Below are 22,528 nucleotides of genomic sequence, written 5' to 3' on the forward strand. Positions count from 1 at the left end.
TTTTGTTTGAACATTTTGTAGTTTCCTAGTTGACCTTCTAGATAACGCTCTTTGAGAATAAGGAGAAAAGTGTGTCTGGTTTGTGTGTGTATATTTATACATTAAAAAAACTATTTTTAGGTAGTTTTGTCAGTTGAGCTAGGAATGTGAATTTAAAAATTTCTCATGTCAATAAAAAGTGCTGGGCAACCAGTATCATGAATTTTGAAAGATCATTAATGATTCCTCAATTTTTGGTGTTTAAATATTTTGTAACCCAAATTTCAAACATTATTCGATTTCAAAAAATTAGTAACAGAAAAAAATGCCACAGTGGAATGCAAAATAAGCTGTGGGTTTTTTTTTTTTTTACAATTAACTATTTTGTTATTTATTTATAGACTTTATTTTTTAGAGGAATTTCAGGTTTGCAGAAAAATTGAAGAGGAAATACAGAGAGTTCCCATGAGTCCCCTTTCCCCACATTGCTCCCCCCACCTGCAAGTTATTAGTAACGTCCTGCTTTTGAGCAATGTATTTGTTAGCACTGAAGAATCAAGATGTCCTTTAGTAGGTGAACCGATAAACTGTGGCGTACCCACAATGGAATATTTACTCAGCTCTAAAAAGAAATGAACCGTCAAACCGTGGAAGACATGGAGGAACCTGCAATGCCTATTACTTAGTGAAGGAAGCTAATCTGAAAAGGCTGCATACTGTATGATTCCAACCATATGACTTTTGGGAAAGCCAAAACTGTGGAGTCAGTGAAAAGATCAGGGCTTACAAGGGGCTAAGGGAGATGGAGGAATGAACGGATAGAGCACAGAGGAGTTTTAGGGCAGTGAAACTCTTCTTCATTGGATACTATAATGGTGCATATGTGTCACTGTGCAGTCGTCAAAACCCTTGGAATGTACAGCACTAAGAGTGAGCCCGAATGTAAACCATGGCCTTTGGGTGATGATGATGTGTCAGTGCAGGTTCATGGGCTCTGGTGGGGGTACTGATAGTGGGAGAGGTTGTGTGGTTGGAGGGTGGGGCAGGAGGTATACAGAAATTGTACTTTTAGCTCAATTTTGTGGCAAACCTGAAACTGCTCTAAGCCATAAAGTGTATTAAAGGAAAATCCTACAGAGCTTTCTGAAACTTAAATTTGTAAACCACCTAGCAATAATGCCTGGACATCTTGAATTCTCTTTTTGAGTAATAAGGGATAATTATAAAGAAAGTAAGATGATTTTGGAGGACTTCACTTGGCTTGTATTCTTTCTCTCATTCTTTCATTTATTTTAAAACACTTAGAGGCTTTTTTTTTTTGCTCCATGTTAGGTATTGATGTTTCATGTGGGTTATGCTATGATCAAAGTGATATCTGACATAGTTTTATCTTTTTCATTTTTAGAGATTTAATTGATGTGGGACTTCTTTTTCCTTAGTGCCTTTAGCAAAACTTGTTTGTTTGTTTAGGAAAATGTTTATTGTGGTGAATTTTATCTGGCAAGGGCTTAGGGTATATGATATCGTTCTGTAAGTTGTATTAGAGCCTACTTTCAGTTAAAGTGTCAGTAATTTTGTTTTAAAACATTTATACTTCAGTAAGTATTTGGGAAGGCAACAGATATAAAGCTGATATTAAAAATACGAGTTTGGATCACAAAATTGGTGAGTATATTCCAAATTGCTGATGTATGTTCAGACTATCACTTGCACAAAACTGTGCTCTATGCATCAAGTTTTCTTAATGCTTTCTGAGAATTCATTGGAGATAGAGTTGTTGTTTTTTTTTTTTTTAAGTTGTTATAAAGGTAGATGTATTCTTTCAGACTTGAACTTTGTTTTTATTAGTAGGCATTAAGTTAAAAAAACATGTATCTGTTGAAGTACTGCGAGAATCCCCATGTTTTGCCTCATACTGTACCTCCCTCTACTGTTCTCCCCTTGTATTTATTTGGACCACTCTTTCCAACTGAAATGCATTTCTTCTTCCTTCACTTCATCTTCACTTGTCCTTCCCTAGGTCTTTGAAGGGCTGTGAGTGGGCCTTTATTATTGCCTGGCATTTTTTCTTGGCATTACATTGCTGCCCCGTATTCCCCTTCTCCTCTACTCCTTTTACCCCACCACTTCCCTCATCAGTCTCAGAACATGATCTGGCTTTGTATTTTATTTGAAAATTTGAGAACTCCATTCCATTTGCACTTGCTCCTTCCAGCTTTTCCTGAGGAAGAGGGCTCTCCTCTTTTGGTCAGAACCACTTTCTTTCCTTACCTTGCTCTAGATTCCACAGTCCCACCTGCTTAGATTGGCTTTCTCAGCCATCTGTTTTCTCTGGCTTGTATCTTTTACCTCCCCTTCTATACTGGGTCTACTCTCTCTGCCCCTCCCCTTTTTGTAGGCATAAAATTCACATCCCTTGCATTTTATAAATAAAAATGTAGAGCCATATTCTTCTTGGCTGCTGCTGCTTTTTTTTTTTTTTTTGCTTTTTATTTCTGTCACAGTTCAGCCCAGAAATAGCCACTCTGCTTTTTGTTTACTCCTCATTTCCCCACAGCCTGGTGACTCCCACTGCCCCACTGAGACCACACTCAATAAGTCTGATAGTCCACCTCAGTCTGCCTCTTAATGTCATATTCCCTTCATTTGTGGTTTAACATCCTTACTTTTTGACACTATTCACTGTTTCTTTCTTGTAGTTCTTCTTCGGCTTCTGTGATATTATTTAAGGTGTTTCTTGTGTTGTCTTAGCCATTCATTGTAGTCTCATCCTAGGGCTCATATTGTTTGGCCTTATCCCTTAATTATTGCTATTGCCCAGCGTGCTACTGTTATTACTAGAGGAGAGTCTGCAGTTGTGACCCATTTAGGTCCCTCTCCCTAAATATTGTTCTACGATGTGTGTGCTGACAATTCTCAAATATCATCATCAACCAAGTACATGTACTTTGGCACAGGTTTTTTCTTCTTCTTGGACCTACTATTGGGCATCTGTATTAAGATGTCTCATGGGCACCTCAGAAGCAACATGGTCAATATAGAATGAAAAGCCAGGCATGGCATGGTGGCACATGCCTTTCTCTGTTGCTGAGGTGGGAAGATCACTAGAGCCCAGGAGTTCAAGGCTGTAATGTGAATAGCCCACTGCACTCCAACCTGGGCAGTATAGCAAGACCTTGCCTCTTAACACACACACACAAACAACTCTGTCACACACGCACTCACACATACACACTCACACATGCTCACACACACACTCTCCCACACACACACTCTCCCACACACACACTCTCCCACACACACACTCCCATAGAGACACACAGTCACACATACACAATTTTTACTTTTGATAAATGTACTCTTCTACACACACACACACACACACACACACACGTGTATATATGAATTTCTCATGTGGATTAGATGAGAAATCATTCTAGACTCCTTTTTACTCAAATCTCTCATCTGCTCTGACCAAATTTCACAAATTCTATATGCTTAATTATCTGTTATGTTCTTTCTCTTGTATGTCTTCAGGAACACTGTCAGAGTTTAGCCCCTTACTGTTTTTGCCCAGTACATTGGAATTATGCAATAAGTATTTACTCTCTGTGAATAAATGTGTGAACTAATCAGTCAATAAATGGGAAATCAGTGTTGTTTCTGTCAGAATTTCTCTAATACTGGTAACCAAAATTCTTCTGACCAGCCTGCCTATTTTCACTCTAGTCCGTTTCCAGTTCATCAGGCACATTTCATTCATCAGTCAGTAAATGCTTAGTATTCTTTCCAAAGTGTAGATCTATTTGTGACATGTCTCACACAGAAATCCTCTGCTTTCCTGATCAGCTGCGTGTTCCTTCGCTTGACACACAACGTTCATGATCCAGCCTGTCCCTGCTACTCTAGCCGTCTTTCTCATCGCTTCCCTTCATAGCTGCTTTTCAGTCACATGGAATTGTACTTTCACAACTCACCATGCATCTCTGCATTCCATGCTGCTCTCCTTCCCATAATCTTCCTTCCTCACCTAACGAATACCCCTGGATTCTTTAAAGTTCATGCTGAGTGTTCCCTCCTCTGGGACCCTCTCAGGCTGGCTAAGTGCTGTCTTCTGTGGGATCCGCATCACACACAGCACTCACTGCACTCTGCTTCGGCCATTGTGGTTGTCTTTTCCTACAAGGCTGAGAGATCTTTGAAGGAAGAGACCTCCTCTTACTCAGTTTTGTATTCCTAACAGAAATGGCGAATGGTGCTTATCTCATAGTAGGTCCTCATAAATAATTGGGAATAGGAGAGTAAGAAGTAGTTTGAGAGATAATGGCTTTAGACTACACTAGATTATTTCTCCATCACTCAGAGGGTATATCAGTTCATAAACTTGACCAGGAAATAGGGGTCAAATGGCTGTTTCCTGAGCATCTTCAGGAATATCATTCTGTGTTTTTGTCTTTTGAAGGCTAAATATTTGAATTGAGACTAAGAAAGTGTTTGTACCTTTGTTATTCAGCAAATATTTATTGAATGACTTTTCTATGGGAGGGAGTGTGAAAGGATAGATACTAAACAGGAATATAAAAGTAAAACCTTCAAAACAAACGTTCTTTTTGGAAGCAGAGTGATAATAGTAAAATTAAGGTTATTTTGGCATTATCATTAGTAGGTAGGTGTTTTTTCTCTACTTGTTATGTAAATATAATGTAAGAATTAAAAAGAGAAATATATAAAGCTGCATTGTGAACTGTAACACTCTAAAAATTTATAATAGGTTCATTGTCCTCTTATCTTCTGTATTTCTTGCTGATTGTTTAATTCATTTGAAACAGTTTGATGCAGATATATTTGATAAAGGACTCTGTTGTTTTTGCAGTAAATAAAAAACATATGTTACTGGTAATGTAATTTTATAAATGATTATAAGAATTAGATTCTGTACCGGAGACTTTTGCTTTAGAATAGATGAGAAATATATAATCCTCAGGAACTTATTGTTGCTTTTCAATTTTAGGTGGACTGTGCATTGTCACTTATTCGACTTGGGATGGAGCGGAATATTCCTGGTTTGCTGGTTCTCTGTGATAATTTGGTTACTCTGGAAACATTGGTTTATGAAGCTGGGTGTGACGTAACTCTCACCCTGAAAGAACTCCAGCAGATGAAAGACATTGAAAAACTAAGATTGCTGATGAATAGTGTAGGTTTTATTTTAACTTCCTTTTTAAACACTTTAAAGCGTTTTCTATGCACTTTGATACGTATATGTCTCAAACCAAAGATGAAATGTTCTCCACACCTGAGAAGTCGGTAAAAAAAGATTGACTTTTTTCACAATAAAATATTATGGAGAACTTATGAAACACATATAAAACTGTTTTGGTTGTGTTTATACCTTGCTTGCCCTTTACTCAGACCCATCCATATAACTTTTTTTTTCCCTTCTAGTTAGGTGTATTTCTAAAGTAGCTAGTGATTCTAACCTATCACTTTGTTAAAATTCCCATTACTTAAAATTTCAAGGACTGGAAAAAGTATCAGGGTTAAGAGGACTGGGTGGTTGTGTGAAGAAAATATCTTGGCTTCAGGGTTAGTGTGTTTAAGAGAATTTTCCCACTGATTCTTAGATCATTCTGTGCTTTTTCCCCAAAATTAGGACCTTATTTCTACTCTGGCCGCAGAGTCAACAGGCAAGAAGGATGGTGCTGTGGAGCTGGTAGCTGCCAATGCTCTTTCTAGTCTTTTGCTCGTTGGCAGCTTAGGTTGAATGGGCCAGAAGAAGGGGCAGAGTCACAACTGCATGATAGGTTCTTTTTCCTCCCTGGACTCTTTCTCTCTCCTTCCCTTCCACATTTTCCCCCATCTTATATTTATCTTCCTTTTTCTTTTTCTTTTTTTTCTTTTTTGAGACAGTGTCTCACTCTGTGACCCAGGCTGGAGTGCAGTGGTGCGATCTTGGCTCACTGTAACCTCTGTCTCCTGGGTTCAAGTGATTCTCCTGCCTCAGCCCCCCGAGTAGCTGGGATTACAGACGCCCACCAACGAAAATGCCAAAAAACAAAAAAAAATTTTTTTTTGCATTGTTAGTAGAGACGGGGTTTCACCTTGTTGGCCAGGTACTGGTCTTGAACTCCTGACCTCAGGTGATCCACCCGCCTTGGTCTTCCAAAGTGCTGGGATTATAGGCATGAGCCACCTCGCCCGGCTTATCTTCCTTTTGTCTCTCCCTCTGCTTTACCTTCCCGTTGTCTTATTAGTTTCTTTTCCTGATAATCTACCTAAGTAAAATTAATTTGTGTTGTATGTTGACTCCTCTTAAGAGCTTTAGGTGTATCTTTTAAGGGATAATTAAGAGAAACCATAATGAGTGAAACTATCTCTGTCATCTGGAATTTTGTAAAGGTGGTTATAAAGGGGCAAAACAAAGCAAAGAGGAAGAGGAAAAAGAAGGGAGAGATTCCTGACTTTTCTAGATGAAACCCTATTTTCTAGTGGCCCCTATTTTAGAACCTGTGCTTATTTGTCTATCTCTCTTTCTACTTTTTTCGTTCACTCTTTGTTCACCCTTTGTTGATCTAAGGTTACCTCTGTCTGTCTCTGTCTCTTTTTATACTCACTCTCTTTTTGGGTATGCCTTCTCTTTGCTCTGGACGATTTCATGACTGAGCTGGAGTAGCAGCATGTTGGTTTTCTAGAGCTGAGCTTAGGCTCCTTGGGACCCCACATTGCTTATGATGTAAAGAGATGAGCCATAGAGATATTGATGAGCTATAGTGATATTGATGAGCCATAGTGATATTGCTGCTGTCAGCTCTACTAGCCCCAGTAGCCGGTGATTCATTTTCCTGCTACCTGTCAATCCACATGTGAGAGGTGAACTGGACTGTGTGTTTTAGAGTGTTAGGTTTGCACTGTTTAACATCAGTCTGAGGACCTGTAAGCTTTAGAACTTGCTGTCTGATATAATAAGACATTTAGTTAAACTTCATTCTTGTTTGTCTGTTTTGCTTGATTGTACTTTCAGTGTTCCGAGAACAAATACGTGACAAGTGCCTACCAGTGGATGGTTCCCTTTCTTCATCGTTGTGAGAAACAGTCGCCTGGTGTGGCTAATGAGCTATTAAAGGAATATTTAGTAACTTTAGCTAAAGGGGACTTAAAATTTCCCCTGAAGATATTTCAGCATTCCAAACCAGATGTAAGTAGAAACTAACTTCTTAAAAGTCTGTGCACTTTTCCCCCTAGAGTATTAGGTTTTATTTATAGAATTTTTATAGTAGGCTTTGCAGATAATTTCCATTTAAACAGAAAAACAAGTGGTTGTCATTATATTGTTTAAAAAGTTTTAACAGCATAGTCCAAATTTTTTGAAAGTTTGTAAAATTGTGTTTATTTTGATTGATTTCATTCTAAAGTTTGTTTGCCATCTACTATATTTAAGAAACTGGCAATACCAAGAAGCCTAAGAGTTGGCAAGTATTGAATTCTTCTATACATGACTTTCCCAGTGTTACCTCATTTAATCCTTATAATAATCCTATGGCGTAGATACTTTTATTATCTTAATACTACAAGAAATGAAAATTGTGATATAAAGTGAATAGGGTAATTGCCCAGGGTTACACAGTAAATAGAGAAACCAGGATTTAAACATAGTATTCTAATTCCACAACTGTGTCCTTAACCACTACACTTTTTCCTACTGCAAACAGGAAAAGGGAACGTTTCTGCCCTCGAGGACCTTCATAGTATTTATGCAAATTCTTAAGTTATCATAAGACATATTGAAAGTATTCCTTTTTTCTTTCTTTTTTTTGTTTCGAGACAGAGTCTCACTCTGTCTGCCAGGCTGGAGTGCAGTGGCACAGTCTCGGCTCACTGCAACTTCCATATCCCAGGCTCGAGCAATTCTCCTGCCTCGGCCTCCCGAGTAGCTGAGACTCCAGGCGTGTGTCACCACGCCCAGCTAATTTTTGTATTTTTAGTAGAGACGGGGTTTCACCATGTTGACCAGGCTGGTCTCGAACTCTTGACCTCAGGTAATCCTCCCGCCTCGGCTTCCCAAAGTGCTGGGATTACAGGTGTGAGCCACTGCACCTGGATGACATTTTGTAATTATTCTTAGTAATTCTTATATTTGCTTGCAACTACTATATATGTATAGCTTTGTATTTCTAAAGGGTACAAATGATTGTTTGTGTTTCCTGGTAGTATAGTCATTTTGTTAAGTGCAGTATACTTTGGCAATATCACAAACCTAAAAATTTAGCCATAGATCAAATATACCGTTTCAAGAGATAATGTCTCCCTTTCCATTGGAGGGTATGCAAGCAAGTTGGCAGAGCCACGGAAGGCGCTGACTTTGTAGTAAGGTTCAAAACATTAGATTGGGGTTCAAGCAGAAGCCATTTGGGGCTCCTTCTAATTCTAAATTCTGGCTGGGACTGTTCCCTTGCACCGGCCGTCATTAGCAATGTCTGGTAGATACATGGTCATGGACCAGTATAATCAAGATAGAAAGGAAAACATTGCTTAGTTAATCTTAGATATGTTTTGGTTTCTAAAAGGTTGATCTGTCAGAAGTATATCTGTTAATTGGGTATGTAAAATTTTCTCTCTTCTCTTAAGCAGTTTGCTCTTGGTAATCTGATTTTAAGTTTGGGGTGGTGAGATCAGGGTGGACGGCTTATGGCAGCAGAATACTTTGTGAGAAGCAAGATGGATTAAATATGAATGTTTTATGAGGAAGAAAGAAGTGACTTTAAGTTCCTTCCAGTAATCTTGTGTGTTATACTTCCGTAAATCCTTTGTATATGGTCAGCTTTTTGTTGTTTTCACTTGGCAATTTAGCATGTGGCTTTTGAATAAAACATACAGCCATTTGCCTTTGTTGAAATATGTGAATCTCAAAGCAGGAAACAGTGATGTTGTTGGGCTTTTCCTTTCCAACCCAACTGCTGTCTTTCTACAACATACATGTGATCATGTCATAATCTGTGGAAGGTTTTCCGTGACTGACCATTGCTGACCGGTAAATGTTGGAATCTCTAGAGTGGCTTGTAAGGTTCTTTGCTGTCTGCTTCCTGTCTGCCCTTTAGCTTTATTTCTCTCCATGTATGCACTAGGATACCCACATGGAACTTCTTAACTCCTCCCCTGTCTGGTTCACTCTTGGCCCTCCGTGTGCTGCGAACTGCTTCCTTTGTTTGGAGTAGTGATCCCCTTTACTTCACTTAACAAATACCTGCCTATCCTTCAAGGTCCTGCTAAGATTCTCTCTATTATGAAACCTTCTGTGACTTCCCTGTCTTCATACTCTGTCTCTATTATAGCTCTTGTCATACTGTGCTGTATTTATTTGTTTACATGTTTGTCTCTCTCTCTCTTTGCTTTCTGTGTATATCTTCTAGATCTTACTTATCTCCTTATTACCAGGGAATTGCACGGTGGCTAGTAGAGAGCAAATGTCAGCAAATTTTGGCAGGGCAAGTGAATAAATGATTGAATGATTGAAACTGGTATCAATATAAAAAATACAACAAGACAAATCTCTAAGTGAAAAGATTTTATTTGGGAACAATATTTGAGAAGTAGGACTGCAATTCAAGACATGCATACAGACTGAAGTGGCTTCCAATATGTGTGGAGATTAAGGGAATAGGTTAGGGTTTACTGGGGAAAGAGGAGGTTGTGCAAGTTGTTTTGAAAAGAAATCTTTTTGGTGCTGGCAGTGTCTTACAAGAGCTGGTGAGTTCTGATTTGCAAGCGTCAGTTGCAGTAAGATAGGGCTTTGTAATCTTGGGGTTATGGTTAGGCTCTTGTAGTTTTGGGTTGGGCTTGAGAGAGTTTTTGAAATAGGCATGTGTTTATGTAGAAGTAATAAGTTGTCCTTGTGTGATTCATGTAGTCGACTGTGGTTTGGAAAAATTTTTGTGATAGTTCCTGTTATTAGGCAAATGTTGTCTAAGAGCCCCCCTCCCGCCCCGACTTCATGGCTCTCCCCAGCTCCATTTGCCAGGGTTTGACACAGTGACTTCTATTTTGAATGTTATAAAGTTCACACTGTATTTTATTATGTTGCTTTATATAACTTGATTACATTTGTTTGCTTTACTAAAATTGTGCAGGGAGCCTTGTTTGTATTTTACTTGATTACTTGCAAAAACAATGCACCTCAGAGCTTCCATGAATCATGCACAAAGTATTTTTAGTAACGTAATAGGTGCAATTATTTCTGTATCAGACAGGATAGACTAAGTTATGCTACATTAACAAGTGACATCTATATCTTAGTAGCTTACGGCTGCGAACATTTATTTCTCACAAGTGTCATGTCAGCTGTGGTTGGCCTCTGCTGTGTCCCATGTCTTACTCATTTGGGGACTTAGGGAGAAAGAACATTCCTCTTTTCTCTCTTGTGGCACAGGAAAAAGAACAAAGTAGATACACACAGTGGCTCACAAAACTTCAGTCCAAATGTAGCTTAGGTTACGTCTTTACATTTCACAGGTCAAAGAACATCTCATGGGCAAGCTTGATGTTAATGGGGCAGTGAAGAGTAATCCTCTCAAAGGAAGAGAGGAGCGAATACTTGGGAATGATAATGAAATTGACCAGAGTCATAATGATAAAGAAATGGATCTTGAGACGTATCCCAGTGCTACCACTACACTTAGCTGCCACATTTGTCTCTGAAACCGTTACATATGCCTCGAACCTCCCTCTTTTTAAAAATAGTATCTTAAAGCACTCCTTTCTGATTTTAAGCCATTGTTCTTTGCTTGGATTCCTCCTTGGAAAGTGAAACTTGGGAAGAAACTTGGGCTAGTCCTAGGTAGGAATAACTGGGGGCCAAAAGCTTCTGCCTTCTCATATTGTTCTCTGACTTCTAAACTAGTAATTTTTGAGTGTATCTGTGCCTCAGAACCATGTGCATTTTTCTTAGCATTTTCTGTGCTCAATCCAGATATAATGGATTAGAAATTAGCGGAGGCATCCTGGAGTACGTGTTTGACAATTTATTCGTGATTTTGATGGAAAACCAGGAACAACTGCTTTAAATGTTCACTCTTCTTTTAACAAATAGGACTTCACTAGGTATCATAGCTTTGTTAGGTGCCATCTTTTTTGTTCATTTCTGATTACATATGTCAGTGAGCAATTTTAGTTTGAAAATGACCTTTTCTTATTTAATGCTTACTATAGAATATTTAGAAAACTCAAAAAACATAAAGATGAATATAAATTTTTGTAGCTGGCAATATCATTGACTAGAAATTCTAAAAATGTTACCACTAAAATATTTAGAAGTATTCATTAAAATGTTAATTTTTAAAAAATCTGTTTACCTGCATAGTTGAACTTTTAGGAAAACGGGAAATTTCTACCAGGCGAAAGTGAAGAGAGAGGTAGAAGTTAGAGAAATACTCATGAGAAGGAGGGAGTGGCTAGGGATAGGGATTGTGGTCTTGAAAACCTGTAGAGGAGTGAATTTTAATACCTGTCTTCAGATAGAAGGTGAAGTCTTTGAAATGATGAGTCAGAAGTCAGACTTCTGGTAGGTCGTGAGTGACCTGGTCAGCTGACCCTGGAGCCGATTTAGGGCGCTTGCCTTGGCTTCAGAGTCACCACAGCTGTGGCCAGTCACTTGGCCAGCAGATGCTGTAGGCTGAGAAGCCATCCACTGAGGAGGGGTACCACGCAAAAGAACAGGAGGAGGAAACAGGCCAATGCTGTAACTCAGGCTGAAATTGAACAGCCTACAGAGGGAGAAAGTGTTCAAGGCCAAGGAAGCTACAGCACTGGGATCCCACGGAACTGCAGGAGACCCACAGGAAGATGCCTATCTTCCAGACCTACTTCTAGCAGAACTGGGATGAAGTCTTCGACAACCTTTGCCATATTGGCTGGAAATCCTTGGAAACTTCCAGAAGAAAGGAGCACCTGTTTCATGGACTGGCATTTTAGATGCCCTCGTGGAATATGAAGCTTTAGCAAAGCTCAAGTTATGTTCTTGTGAAAAGGCATTAAATTATTTCTGTATATTATATAGTCGGTCTTTTAACTTTTTGAGAGTAGCAAATCTAGCTTCTTTGTATAGACTTAGAACTTATCCAAAGATTTTATCTTTTCCCCTCATATTTCTTAGAAATTTAATGAGCACATGTTGTCTGTTTTCCTATGCCTTTTAGCTCAAGTACACATAAATCAATGTTGACTTTTTCTTTCTTAGATCTAGTAAAAAGTAATACACTTCTTTGAAGAAAAAAAAGGATGGAATAATTTTTTTTTGTTCTAACACTTTCTTGAAGGTCATGGGCTTTATGAAAAAATATTAAATGGTTACTTGAACCTGTGAGAAGTTGCAGCAAGCCTTAAAGTAGTTTATTCTTGCTAATGGTTAGAATAATGAATACTTGTGAATTGTTTGGGCTACATTTCGTTTCTCTTAATCAAAACCAGATAAGAGAATTCACAAACTTTCTACATGTTATTACTTGGTATACTGATACTCATTTAAAATTAAAGACTCTTTATCATGCAGAAAATGAAAGAAAAAGAAGATATAAGACTTCTGTATAATGCCAGGGCTCTTTAAAGGATCCATTGTCAATAAAAGTGTAGAGTAGGAAACTGCTTATCCGTTGGCACATGAAGTCAGCAGAGGAGCGTGGCTCCCTGGGCATGTATTCTGGATTCGAGGGGAGTGGGGAATGTGGGGGCAGGGAGTTGCTTTCTGAGCAGTCAAACAACGAGCTTGCCTAACATGAATATGTGCTTTCAGTTAATACTCCTCTGTGACCTGTGATAAAACTGGACATGGGCTGGTGATACCTAGTTTGCTTGGTAGTAGCAAAAGCAAAACCTCTCTGAAGGACTCACTTTAATCTAGACTGTACAAGATTCTTAAAGCTTTGATAAAGATGAGTTTACACTCCAACTTTATAAAACACAAAAGGAAAGTAAACTTTGAGCAAAACTCAGTGGCAGGCCTTACTCCCCTTCCCTCCTGGTAATAGATGATCAGATGCAGGCTATAAAAATGAATATTTTAAATATTTAGGATATGAGGAAAGAAAGACCATGAGATAGGAAGGAGAAATTGTGAAAAAAGAAAAGATTTGAAAAAGAAGCACATAGAACTTCTATAGTTGAAACTGTAGTAATAAAAGCAAAACATTAAATGGATGGATTCAAAAGAATTTTGGTTACAATTGAAGAAAGAATTGAAATATTGAAGATAATCTAAGAAATTTTCTGGATTGTTACACATGAAGGTGAAGAAATGAAAAATATACAGGGTTAAAAGACATTGAGGATAGAGAGAGCAGGTCTGACATAAGAGTTCCAGAAAGAGAATAAGCATTCCAGGAAGAGAGACTAGAGATGACAATAAGCAGGCAGTATTCAACGTGGGACTTTCCTAAAATCAATGAAAGATACGAGGTGCATTCAGATCTTGAGGAAGATAAGTGAAATATAGTTCAGCCTAGATTTGGATGCACTGTAATGGAGCTTAAGGATACCATGGACACAGAGAGAATCTTCAAAGTGGCCTAGTGTAAACAAAAGTTACAGTCAAAGGAAAACCGTAAATCTGAAAGCAGACTTCTTAAGAACAATGGATACCAGAAGACAATGAAATAATATACGTGTTAAATGTCGAGTAAAATTAACCTTGATATTTAAGTCAACCTAATAGTTAATGATAGCCAGCATTTACTTGATGCTTTTAAAAAAACTTTTTGTAGGGATGGTGTCTTGCTACGTTGCCCAGGCTGGTCTCTGGAACTCCTGGCCTCAAGCAGTCCTCCCGGCTCAGCCTCCCAAAGCACTTGGATTATAGGCATGAACCACCGTGCCTGGCTACTTAATGCTTTTTCTTTGGTAGTTATGTTTTAAACATTTCACATGTATTAACTCATTGAAAGTTTTTTATGACTATATAGCTATCATTGTTCGCATTTTATAGATTCAGAAAAGCAGAGTAGTTAGTTAGCTTGCTCACATTATATGTTTCTTATTTACTGATGCATTAGGGATTTAAGCCTAAGTAGTGTGACTTCCAAACCTTTAAGCTACATAGTATACTGCATTTCTAACCCAGGATATTTTACATAGAGACACTATCATTCAAATGTGAGTGTAAAAAAGACTTTTTACAGATAACTGAAAACAGAGTTTATCATTTACAGACCCATCCTGAAAGAATTATTCAAGGATGTACTTCATGAAGAAGGAAATTATATCCAAAAAGAAAGTAGTGAGATATAAGAGGGAATGATAAAGAGTGGGGAAAAAAGAATCATACTTAGGAAACAGTAAATATGAAAAAAATATAAATAAGCATTCAGTGTATAAATTAATAATAATGAAAAAGTATGGAAAGTATTAAAAGCAGGATGAACAATAGTAAGAAGGGAGTTTTAGTGTCAGAGTTAAAATGATCAAAGGATCTGAGTTGTTCAGGTGTTGGATGAGGATAATCTTAACCAGACTTTGAATAGTCAAGTATGCATATTACTTTATTATATTTTTATTCTGACGTATAGCACGTGTGGTAGGTAGAATAATAGCCTCCCAAAATGTCCATGTCCTAATTCCTGAACCTATGAAGATGTTACCTTACCTGGCAAAAGGGGCTTTGCAGGTTTGATTAAAGCAAGGACTGTTAGATGGCAAAGCTATCCTGAATTATCCAGGTGGGCCCAGTCCAACCACATGAGTCCTTAAAGGTAGCAGATCTTTCTGGCTGTGGTCAGGATGCTATAGAATTGTCAGAGTGATGCTGTCTTTGAAGATAGAGAAAGGGGCCATGAGACAAGTAGTGTGGGCACCCTTTAGAAGCTGGAAAAGGCAAGGAAGTGGGTTCTCTTCTAGAGCATCTGAAGGAACACACATTCAGTTGCTGACAACTGAATTTTAGCTCAGTCAGGCCCATTTTGGTTTCTGACCTACAGAACTGTAAGAGGATAAATTTGTGTTAAGTAATCAAGTTTGTGATAATTTGTTATGGCATCAATAGAAAACAAATACGGCATACATAACAGAAAACTACACATAATGTATAAGGCTAGACATTTTTCTAAAAAAAACACCTGTGTAATTGCCGTTGAGGGTCTTTTGAAAAATTTGACTCATTCTGCTGTGTACATAGTAGCATCTTCTTGTGGTTTTAATTTGCAATACTGTGAAATGGAAATTATCCTTACCCGTGTGGCAAGTTATCTCCACTCTCTTTGTCATTTTATTCTCTGAGTAGTGAAGTCCCTGTAATCTGATCAGGGATTGAGCTGTTTCAAGTTTTGAAAAGACTCTCCTATTTCTAGTTCTCCCTTATTCCTAGGGTGTAATCCTCCAGAAAGTATCGGAAGTATCGGGTGCTTACTAGGCCCCTCTCCTTGGCAGGTCCTGGACTCCTGTCCCAGCAAGATGTGTTTGTGGAGGGCATACTTAACCCCTTAAACTTTTGGCTGCAATTTGGTCTACGGTCCTCAGGAATTGAAAAGTATCTCTAGAGCTATGCTATTCAAAATGGTAGCCACTAGCCACATATGGATATAAATCTAAATCTAATAAAATTTTAAGAACTTACTTATTTAGTCTCACTAGCTTTCCATGTATTGGGATGCATGTCATTCCAAATATTTTTGCAATTACAAGCAGTGCTTCAATGAATAACCTTGTCCATATGTATTTTTAAATTATTGGTGTATTTTCAGTGTATATTCCTGGAAGGAGATTGCTGGGTTTAAAAAGGCAAGAGTTGTCTGGATATTGCCAAATTTTTCTTTAGTAGGATTGTTCTAATTTACATTGCCACCAACCAAGTAGGAGCATGCCCATTTCTCCACAATTTTGCCAACAGAATTTGTTGTCATATTTTAAAATTTGTGCCAATGTGATAGGTGAGAAATGGTATTTCAGTGTTGTTTCAATTTGCACTTTTCTAATTACGAATGAGTTTTAACATGTTCCGGTATGTTAGGTAGACATTATCTCTCTTTCCTGAACTTATTCCTGTCCTTGCTCCATTCTTGCCTAGGGTTTTTGTTCTTTTGTACCTTAATTTTTAGAAATTCTTACATATTCGTGTAACTAACCCTTTGTCTATGGCATATATTGTGAATACTTCTCCCAATTGTTCAGTTATCTTTTGACTTTGTTTATTGTGTCATACAATGTTTTCGTTTTTTTATTTTTGTGTAGTCAGATTGTTCGATCTTTTACTGCCTCTGTATTTTGAGTAATGGTTGGAAAGCCATTTCATACTCAGAGTTAAGGAAGAATTCTCTCACGTTTTCTTCTAGTACTTGCATGGTTTTATTTTTCTCTTCCCAATTTATTTGGAGTTTATTTTTTGTATTATGAGACATGGATCTGATTTTATTTTCCCAAATGACTACGTAATTGTTCCAGCATCATTTATTAAAAAGTTTCTCTTTACCCTGGTGATTTGAAATGCCACCTTTGTCATATACCGAAATTTCCATCTGTACATGGGTTTAATTCTAGAGTTTCTGTATTCTACTGGTCTGTCTGTCCATGCACTAGTACTGCATGATTTTAATTACAGAGAGTTTATTGTGTTTTAATGTCTGAGGAGGTAGTATTCCTCTGTGGGTTTTTTCCCCGTTTTTTGTTTTTGTTTTTGTGTTATTGTGTATTTGTTTTTCTATCTGAACTTTAGTACCATTTTGTCTACTTTCATAAAATTGCTTGTCGGTGTTTTGTTGTGATTGCATTGAATTTGTACGTTAGGGAGACCAGTATTTGTCTAATGTTCAGTCATTGTATCCAACAATAGGGGATGTTGTTCTATTAGTTTATGTCTTTTTAAATCTCTTTTAGGATTGCTTAAAAATTTTCCTCTTAGATGTTTTGCACATTTTTTGTTAAATTTATTCCTGAGTTTTAAGTTTTCTCTGTTGGTACTATCTGCCCTCATTTCCTCCGTTTAATGTTTGTGTATATAAAAGCTATTTGTATGTTAATTTTGTATTCTGCTACTTCACTGATTTCTTTCATTGCTTGATTCTTTGGGATTTTCCAGGTATCCTATCTTATCATCTGTGTTCTTTTCTAGTGTATATAGTGCATAATTTTAAGATGTTTTAGAAATTATTATTCTTTTGTATTTTATCTTTTTATGCAGTATGGGTGATAATCTGCAGCCTATGGTGTGGAAGACTCATTTCATTGACTTCTTAGAAAGTCCCAGATGGGCTGTCTTCTTTTAGCTTGAGAAAAGGCAAATGACAGTATAAAAGTGACAACTGAGATCATAGGGAAGGAATGATGAAAAAAAGTGTGTCTTAGACTATATGAAGTTAGGTATCTTGTAGGGATTCTAACAGGGAAAGATTGAAAAATGTCTTACAGATTTGAACAGTATGGTTTATGGACACAACAGATTATATTTTAAAAAATATACTGAATGGCATAAGAAAAGAAATGTGCCATAGGAATACAGAGAGAAAAGGGTATCTATGTATGAGAGTAGTGTAAGGACTTACTCACTGGACTAGCAACTATTGAGCATACTCCAGGACTGTAGACATCTGGGAAAGCTGAATTTAAGTCAAAGTCAAATGAAGATATAACTGGATTATTGGATAGGTTTCAGACATGGCAAGACATGTCTTCTTAAGAAGACATTCCAGGTAGAAGTAGACTAAAACAAGGAGACAAAATCAGGTTAATATCATGTTTAGGTAAGTGCAAGTAATTTAATTTGAGTGGAATAAAACTTTATGTAGAAGGGTAAGTGGTTCATGGGAGCAGGCCATAGAGGCATTTAACTGGAAGGCAAAAGGTTTATTGTTTACCTTTCATACTGAAAGACTGTTAAAGGATTCTCAACATAAGGTTTGAGCATATGTGATCAAATATGGACTCAAGGACATTGAACTTAAAAGTGGTTCTTTAGGACCGGGCACAGTGGCTCACACCTGTAATCCTAGCATTTTGGGAGCCCGAGGTGGGCGAATCACTTGAGGTCAGGAGTTCAAGACCAGCCTGGCCAACGTGGCAAAAGCCCGTCTCTACTAAAAATACAAAAATTAGCCAGATGTGGTTGTGGGTGCCTATAATTCCAGCTACTCAGGAGGCTGAGGCAGGAGAATCGCTTGAACCTGGGAGGTGGAGGTTGCAGTGAGCCGAGATTGCGCCACTGCACTTGAGGGGTAACACAGCGAGACTCTGTCTCAGAAAATAAAAAAATAAATAAAAGTTGTTCTTTAACGTCTCACAGAGGGAAAGACAGGAAGTGGGGAGAACAAGTAAGACATTAGGACTTTGGCTTTTATTTCAAATGGTTTCCCAAATTGTTCCTTGACTGAAATTGGTTTCAGTGTTTTTATCTTCCGGGGATGTTTTCTTACCATATATGAGTGTTTTATTGCCATATCTTCTCTCATTTTCTTTCATTCTTCCTGAATGCAGGATTGTGAGAGCCTGTGTTGCTTAGTTTAGGCTCTGGAGCCAATTGCCTGGTTTGAATCCTTGTTTTACCACTTATTAGCTCTGTGGGTTCAGGCAAATTATTTGACCTGTTAGGGTGTTTGTTTTTCATTTATGTATAATGAGAATAGTACTAGTACTAATTTTATAGGATTTTTATGAAGACTTACGAATTAGTGCACACAAAGCACTTAGAAATGGTACCTGGTACACAATAAGAAATCAGAGGACTGTGTGTGGTGGCTCATGCCTATAATCCCAGCATTTTGGGAAGTCGAGGCAGGAGGATCACTTGAGGCCAGGGGTTTGAGACCAGCCTGAGCAACACAGTGAGACCTTGTATCTGCAAAAAAACAGAAACAAAACAAAGCTGTATATATACACACACACAGGAAAGAAGGAAAAATAAATCAGGAAAAGGTAGCTGTTTTTATTAATTTTCAACAGTACTTATTTTTATTACTCTCAGCTTGTTCCTATTTTACCAGTTAGTCACTTGGCAACCTTGGTTAAAGATGACATTTTTTCAAATGAATACATTCATCCCTCAGTATCTGTGGGGGGGGTTGCCTTAGGACCCCTCTTAAGCCCTCCTACCACCAGGCTACCAAAATCCATGGATGCTCAAGTCCCTGATACAAAGTGATGTAGTATTTGCAATAACCTTTGCACATCCTCCTGTATACTTTAAATCTTCTATAGATTACATATAATACTTAATACAATGTAAATGTTAAGTAAATAGTTTTTATACTATATTGTTTAGGGAATAATGACAAGAAAAAATGGTTTGTACATGTTCAGCGCAGACAGACACTTTTTCCCCCAGATATTTTGGATCCATGGTTGGTTGAATCCAGGGAAGTGGAGCCCACAGATATGGAGGGCCAACTGTACCTTGAAGATATGTATATAAATCCTTTAATTCGGCAGCTTTGGAAAACTTTGTTTTCCTGGTAACCTTGAAAGTTTCTTTTTTACATCCATTGATGTGGCTTTTCTACTGAGAAAATGCCCTTGTTTGGTAGCTTCTCTCCATCACTTTCCTATCTCTTTTGTGTTTACTGATGAATTTCTACTAAAACATTGAAAACTAGTAGACTGTTATCATGGAAATTATCTTAGATTTATTTCGTTGTTGAAAAGAGCTCTAAGAAAATTACTTTCCTTTGGTTGCTGTGGTGCTAATAATATAAGCATGCAAATTCTTACTTTTTTCTGTATTTTTCCTTCTATATTTATTAATTTATTTAATCCTTGCAATAGTCCTCTTAGAAAGGTATTGTTAATATTCACACTTTATAGATGAGAAAAACAAAAATCAATTGGTTATTTTCGTATCCTGGAAAATACTCCAAGAATGGGAATCTGTGGTTTGCAATGGGAAATGCTTTTTTCTATATAGAAAGTGACCCTAAGTAGCCATCTTTCTTCATCAGAACTATGGAATGTGTTCTGTGATTTGCACAGTACTCTATTACAATTGGACTTCTTTTGAATAGAATGTCAGCACTCTGTAGTTAAATGAGTAATATGTAGTGCCTACTGAAAAGTAATAGGTTGTAACATCTTTGAATATCAGTTAAGGAATTTTTTTATAACTTTGTAACTGAAACACATAGAATTTGGCTCCAGGGTTAGAAATGTTCTAATGAATTGCCTTTTTAATTCACAGTGTTTCTTTTTTCTATATTGACTGGGTCATAAATTGAAGAATCTGTTTTCAGCTGATACACAGCTTATGGGGTTACAAATTATCTTTTATGGTTGATTCTGTAATTAAAATGTGACTTCAGTTAGAATTATTAAAGACCCTAGAAATCTATAAAGAAAAATCAAGACTTGTTTCTATAGTTGATTAATTGTGCTATTTAATATTCTATTGACAGTAGTATTGAGATATGGAAAAGTTGACTATAAATCTGTTGACATTTAATACAACATACTTTATTTTCTGTAGCTGCAGCAAAAAATTATTCCTGATCAGGACCAACTGATGGGAATAGCACTAGAGTGCATCTATACCTGTGAACGAAATGACCAACTCTCTCTTTGCTATGACATACTAGAATGTCTGCCAGAAAGAGGATATGGGTAAGAATCCACAGTATGCCAGTCTTAATTGTGTTGTTTTATCCTAACAGTTAAAAACGTTGCTTCCCCAAATGTTTACCTTAGAGAATTTTAGGAATGTGAAAAAAACATAAAGAAGAAAACAAAATCGTCCTCAGTCCTATTGCCTAGGATAAACATTTCTTGTCTTACCAATATATGGGAAGTTCTATATTTTGTTCAACTGTAATTATAATTAAATTCTGAATTTTGTCAAACATGATAATTTTCTATAAAAGAACAAAAATACCACCACCATCTCCACAAAAACTACTCTTTATAAGTCAGTAGATAGTAATTGTGTTTTTAATGAAGCTTTTTTTTTCACATTTATGGACTAATTATATTTATTCTATGAATTGTTTGTTCTTTGCCTTTGCCTACAGGAATTCTTTTAAGTAGTGAATGTACCTAATTCTTAACTACTTTTGTGTTTAAATGGAAATGTTTATAATATGCTTTTGGATTATTTAGTTGTATGCAAGTCAAATTTGTATGTTTTCTTTGGAAGTCAGGTAACAATTATTCTTCTGATCCCTCTATTAAATTGAGTATGTATGATAAATTTCACATCTGGGGACATAAATAACAACACATGAAAGAGTGGTAAATACCAGCAGACGTGTTTTAAGCTTTTGTGACTTTTAGCCAAGTCACTTTACTTCTTTGGTCATTAATTTCCCGATTTACAAAATCAGATATTTAGACAAGAAAGCCTCATTCTCTGTTTTCTCTTTCTCTTTGCTCTCTTTTTATCTTCTCCCTCTTTTCTCTCTTTTCCTTTTACTTTTGAGGACATTTTTATTTCTTCTTTTTATTTTGGGAGGGGGGATCATATCTGACAAAAGGAAATATTTATTTCTTATGTAGCAAATGATAGCAGTCACCAATTTTGCAATCTACTGTGAAATAGTTATTCATGCAGTCATTAGTGGAAGTGAAATCAGGTGAAAGATTAATGAGAAAAGGTTATTTGCATGATACCAAAGTATTACCCCAGTGACTTTTTTTTTTTTTTTAATTTCAAAGTTGAGCTCTAACTGCCATCATCTTAACCAAGTCGTGAAAGGTGGCATCACTTATAGTCAGACTGCCTGACCTTATATGCCTCCTGATGTGATGCAGTATGAAGCACCTGGTCTTACAGCAGCCCTTAAGAAATATTTTTGCTAAAGTTGTTTACCGTGAGTCTAATCAGATTAGTCTTTTAGGCTGAACTTCTAGTTTGCAGCTAATAGGGGAAGTAGAGAGACAAGTTAAATAACACCATGAAGAGTAAGACAAATACTGAATGTGGGCTGTTCTGTGCATTAACTGGTCTTTGTACTTTAAACAGTTAGTGTCATTTAGGAAGACAAAATATGGGGCCGTGGGGAGGCTCTTTTCTAAAATAAAGGAGCCTAAAGGGACATTATCTTCCTCTAATTTTTAAATATAAATAATGTATGAACATAGTTAAAGTCGGAATAAGAAGACTGGTATTAGTAATATCCACTGATAAACAGCTGTTTGCTGCCCACTTTTCCCATCCTTGGATTCCTGTCTTCAAAAAGCAAATACTTTCGCTGGTAGATTTTTCCTTGTCTTTGCCTACCTCCTTTAAAATGTTATGCTCGTGTTGTTATTTTTTTGATTTTGCAATTTTATATCATTTTGACTTCCTTTTATGGAAGTCCTTTCCCTTCTCCCATATCCACTTCTCCTACGATTTTCCAGTGTTTTCATCATTATGATTATGTAAATATTGTTTATACTGCAGAACTAGGTGTGATTTATTTTCCTTTTAATACAACTATCTGTTTTTCTTGGATTGAATAATTTCCTTTTCTGTTGTTTTCTTTTTTTCCATCACCCTCATGCTTTGACAGAACTGTTAAACTACTTTCAGTCGTGAAAACTATTTAATAATCTCTCTGTTCCTTTCTGTTTTTGTTTTTTTCTATCTGTCTCTTCTTCTCTCGCTCTCTTCCTTTTGAAA

The 22,528-nt window shown here is 37.0% G+C and overlaps 1 protein-coding gene across 2 annotated transcripts in view; it reads left to right on the forward strand.

Annotated features, from left to right (window-relative positions):
• NBAS (NBAS subunit of NRZ tethering complex) overlaps positions 1 to 22,528 on the forward strand; it is a 390,381-nt gene that overhangs the window by 134,886 nt on the left and 232,967 nt on the right. For both annotated transcript variants that reach the window (XM_015111744.3, XM_077960110.1), the window contains exons 24-26: positions 4,991 to 5,176; positions 7,001 to 7,174; positions 20,399 to 20,532. In XM_015111744.3, coding sequence (XP_014967230.3) covers positions 4,991 to 5,176; positions 7,001 to 7,174; positions 20,399 to 20,532 — 494 coding nt within the window. The remainder of the gene's footprint in view (positions 1 to 4,990; positions 5,177 to 7,000; positions 7,175 to 20,398; positions 20,533 to 22,528) is intronic.

This window comes from Macaca mulatta, chromosome 13 (genome assembly GCF_049350105.2).
Source record: "Macaca mulatta isolate MMU2019108-1 chromosome 13, T2T-MMU8v2.0, whole genome shotgun sequence".
Classification (NCBI taxonomy): domain Eukaryota; kingdom Metazoa; phylum Chordata; class Mammalia; order Primates; family Cercopithecidae; genus Macaca; species Macaca mulatta.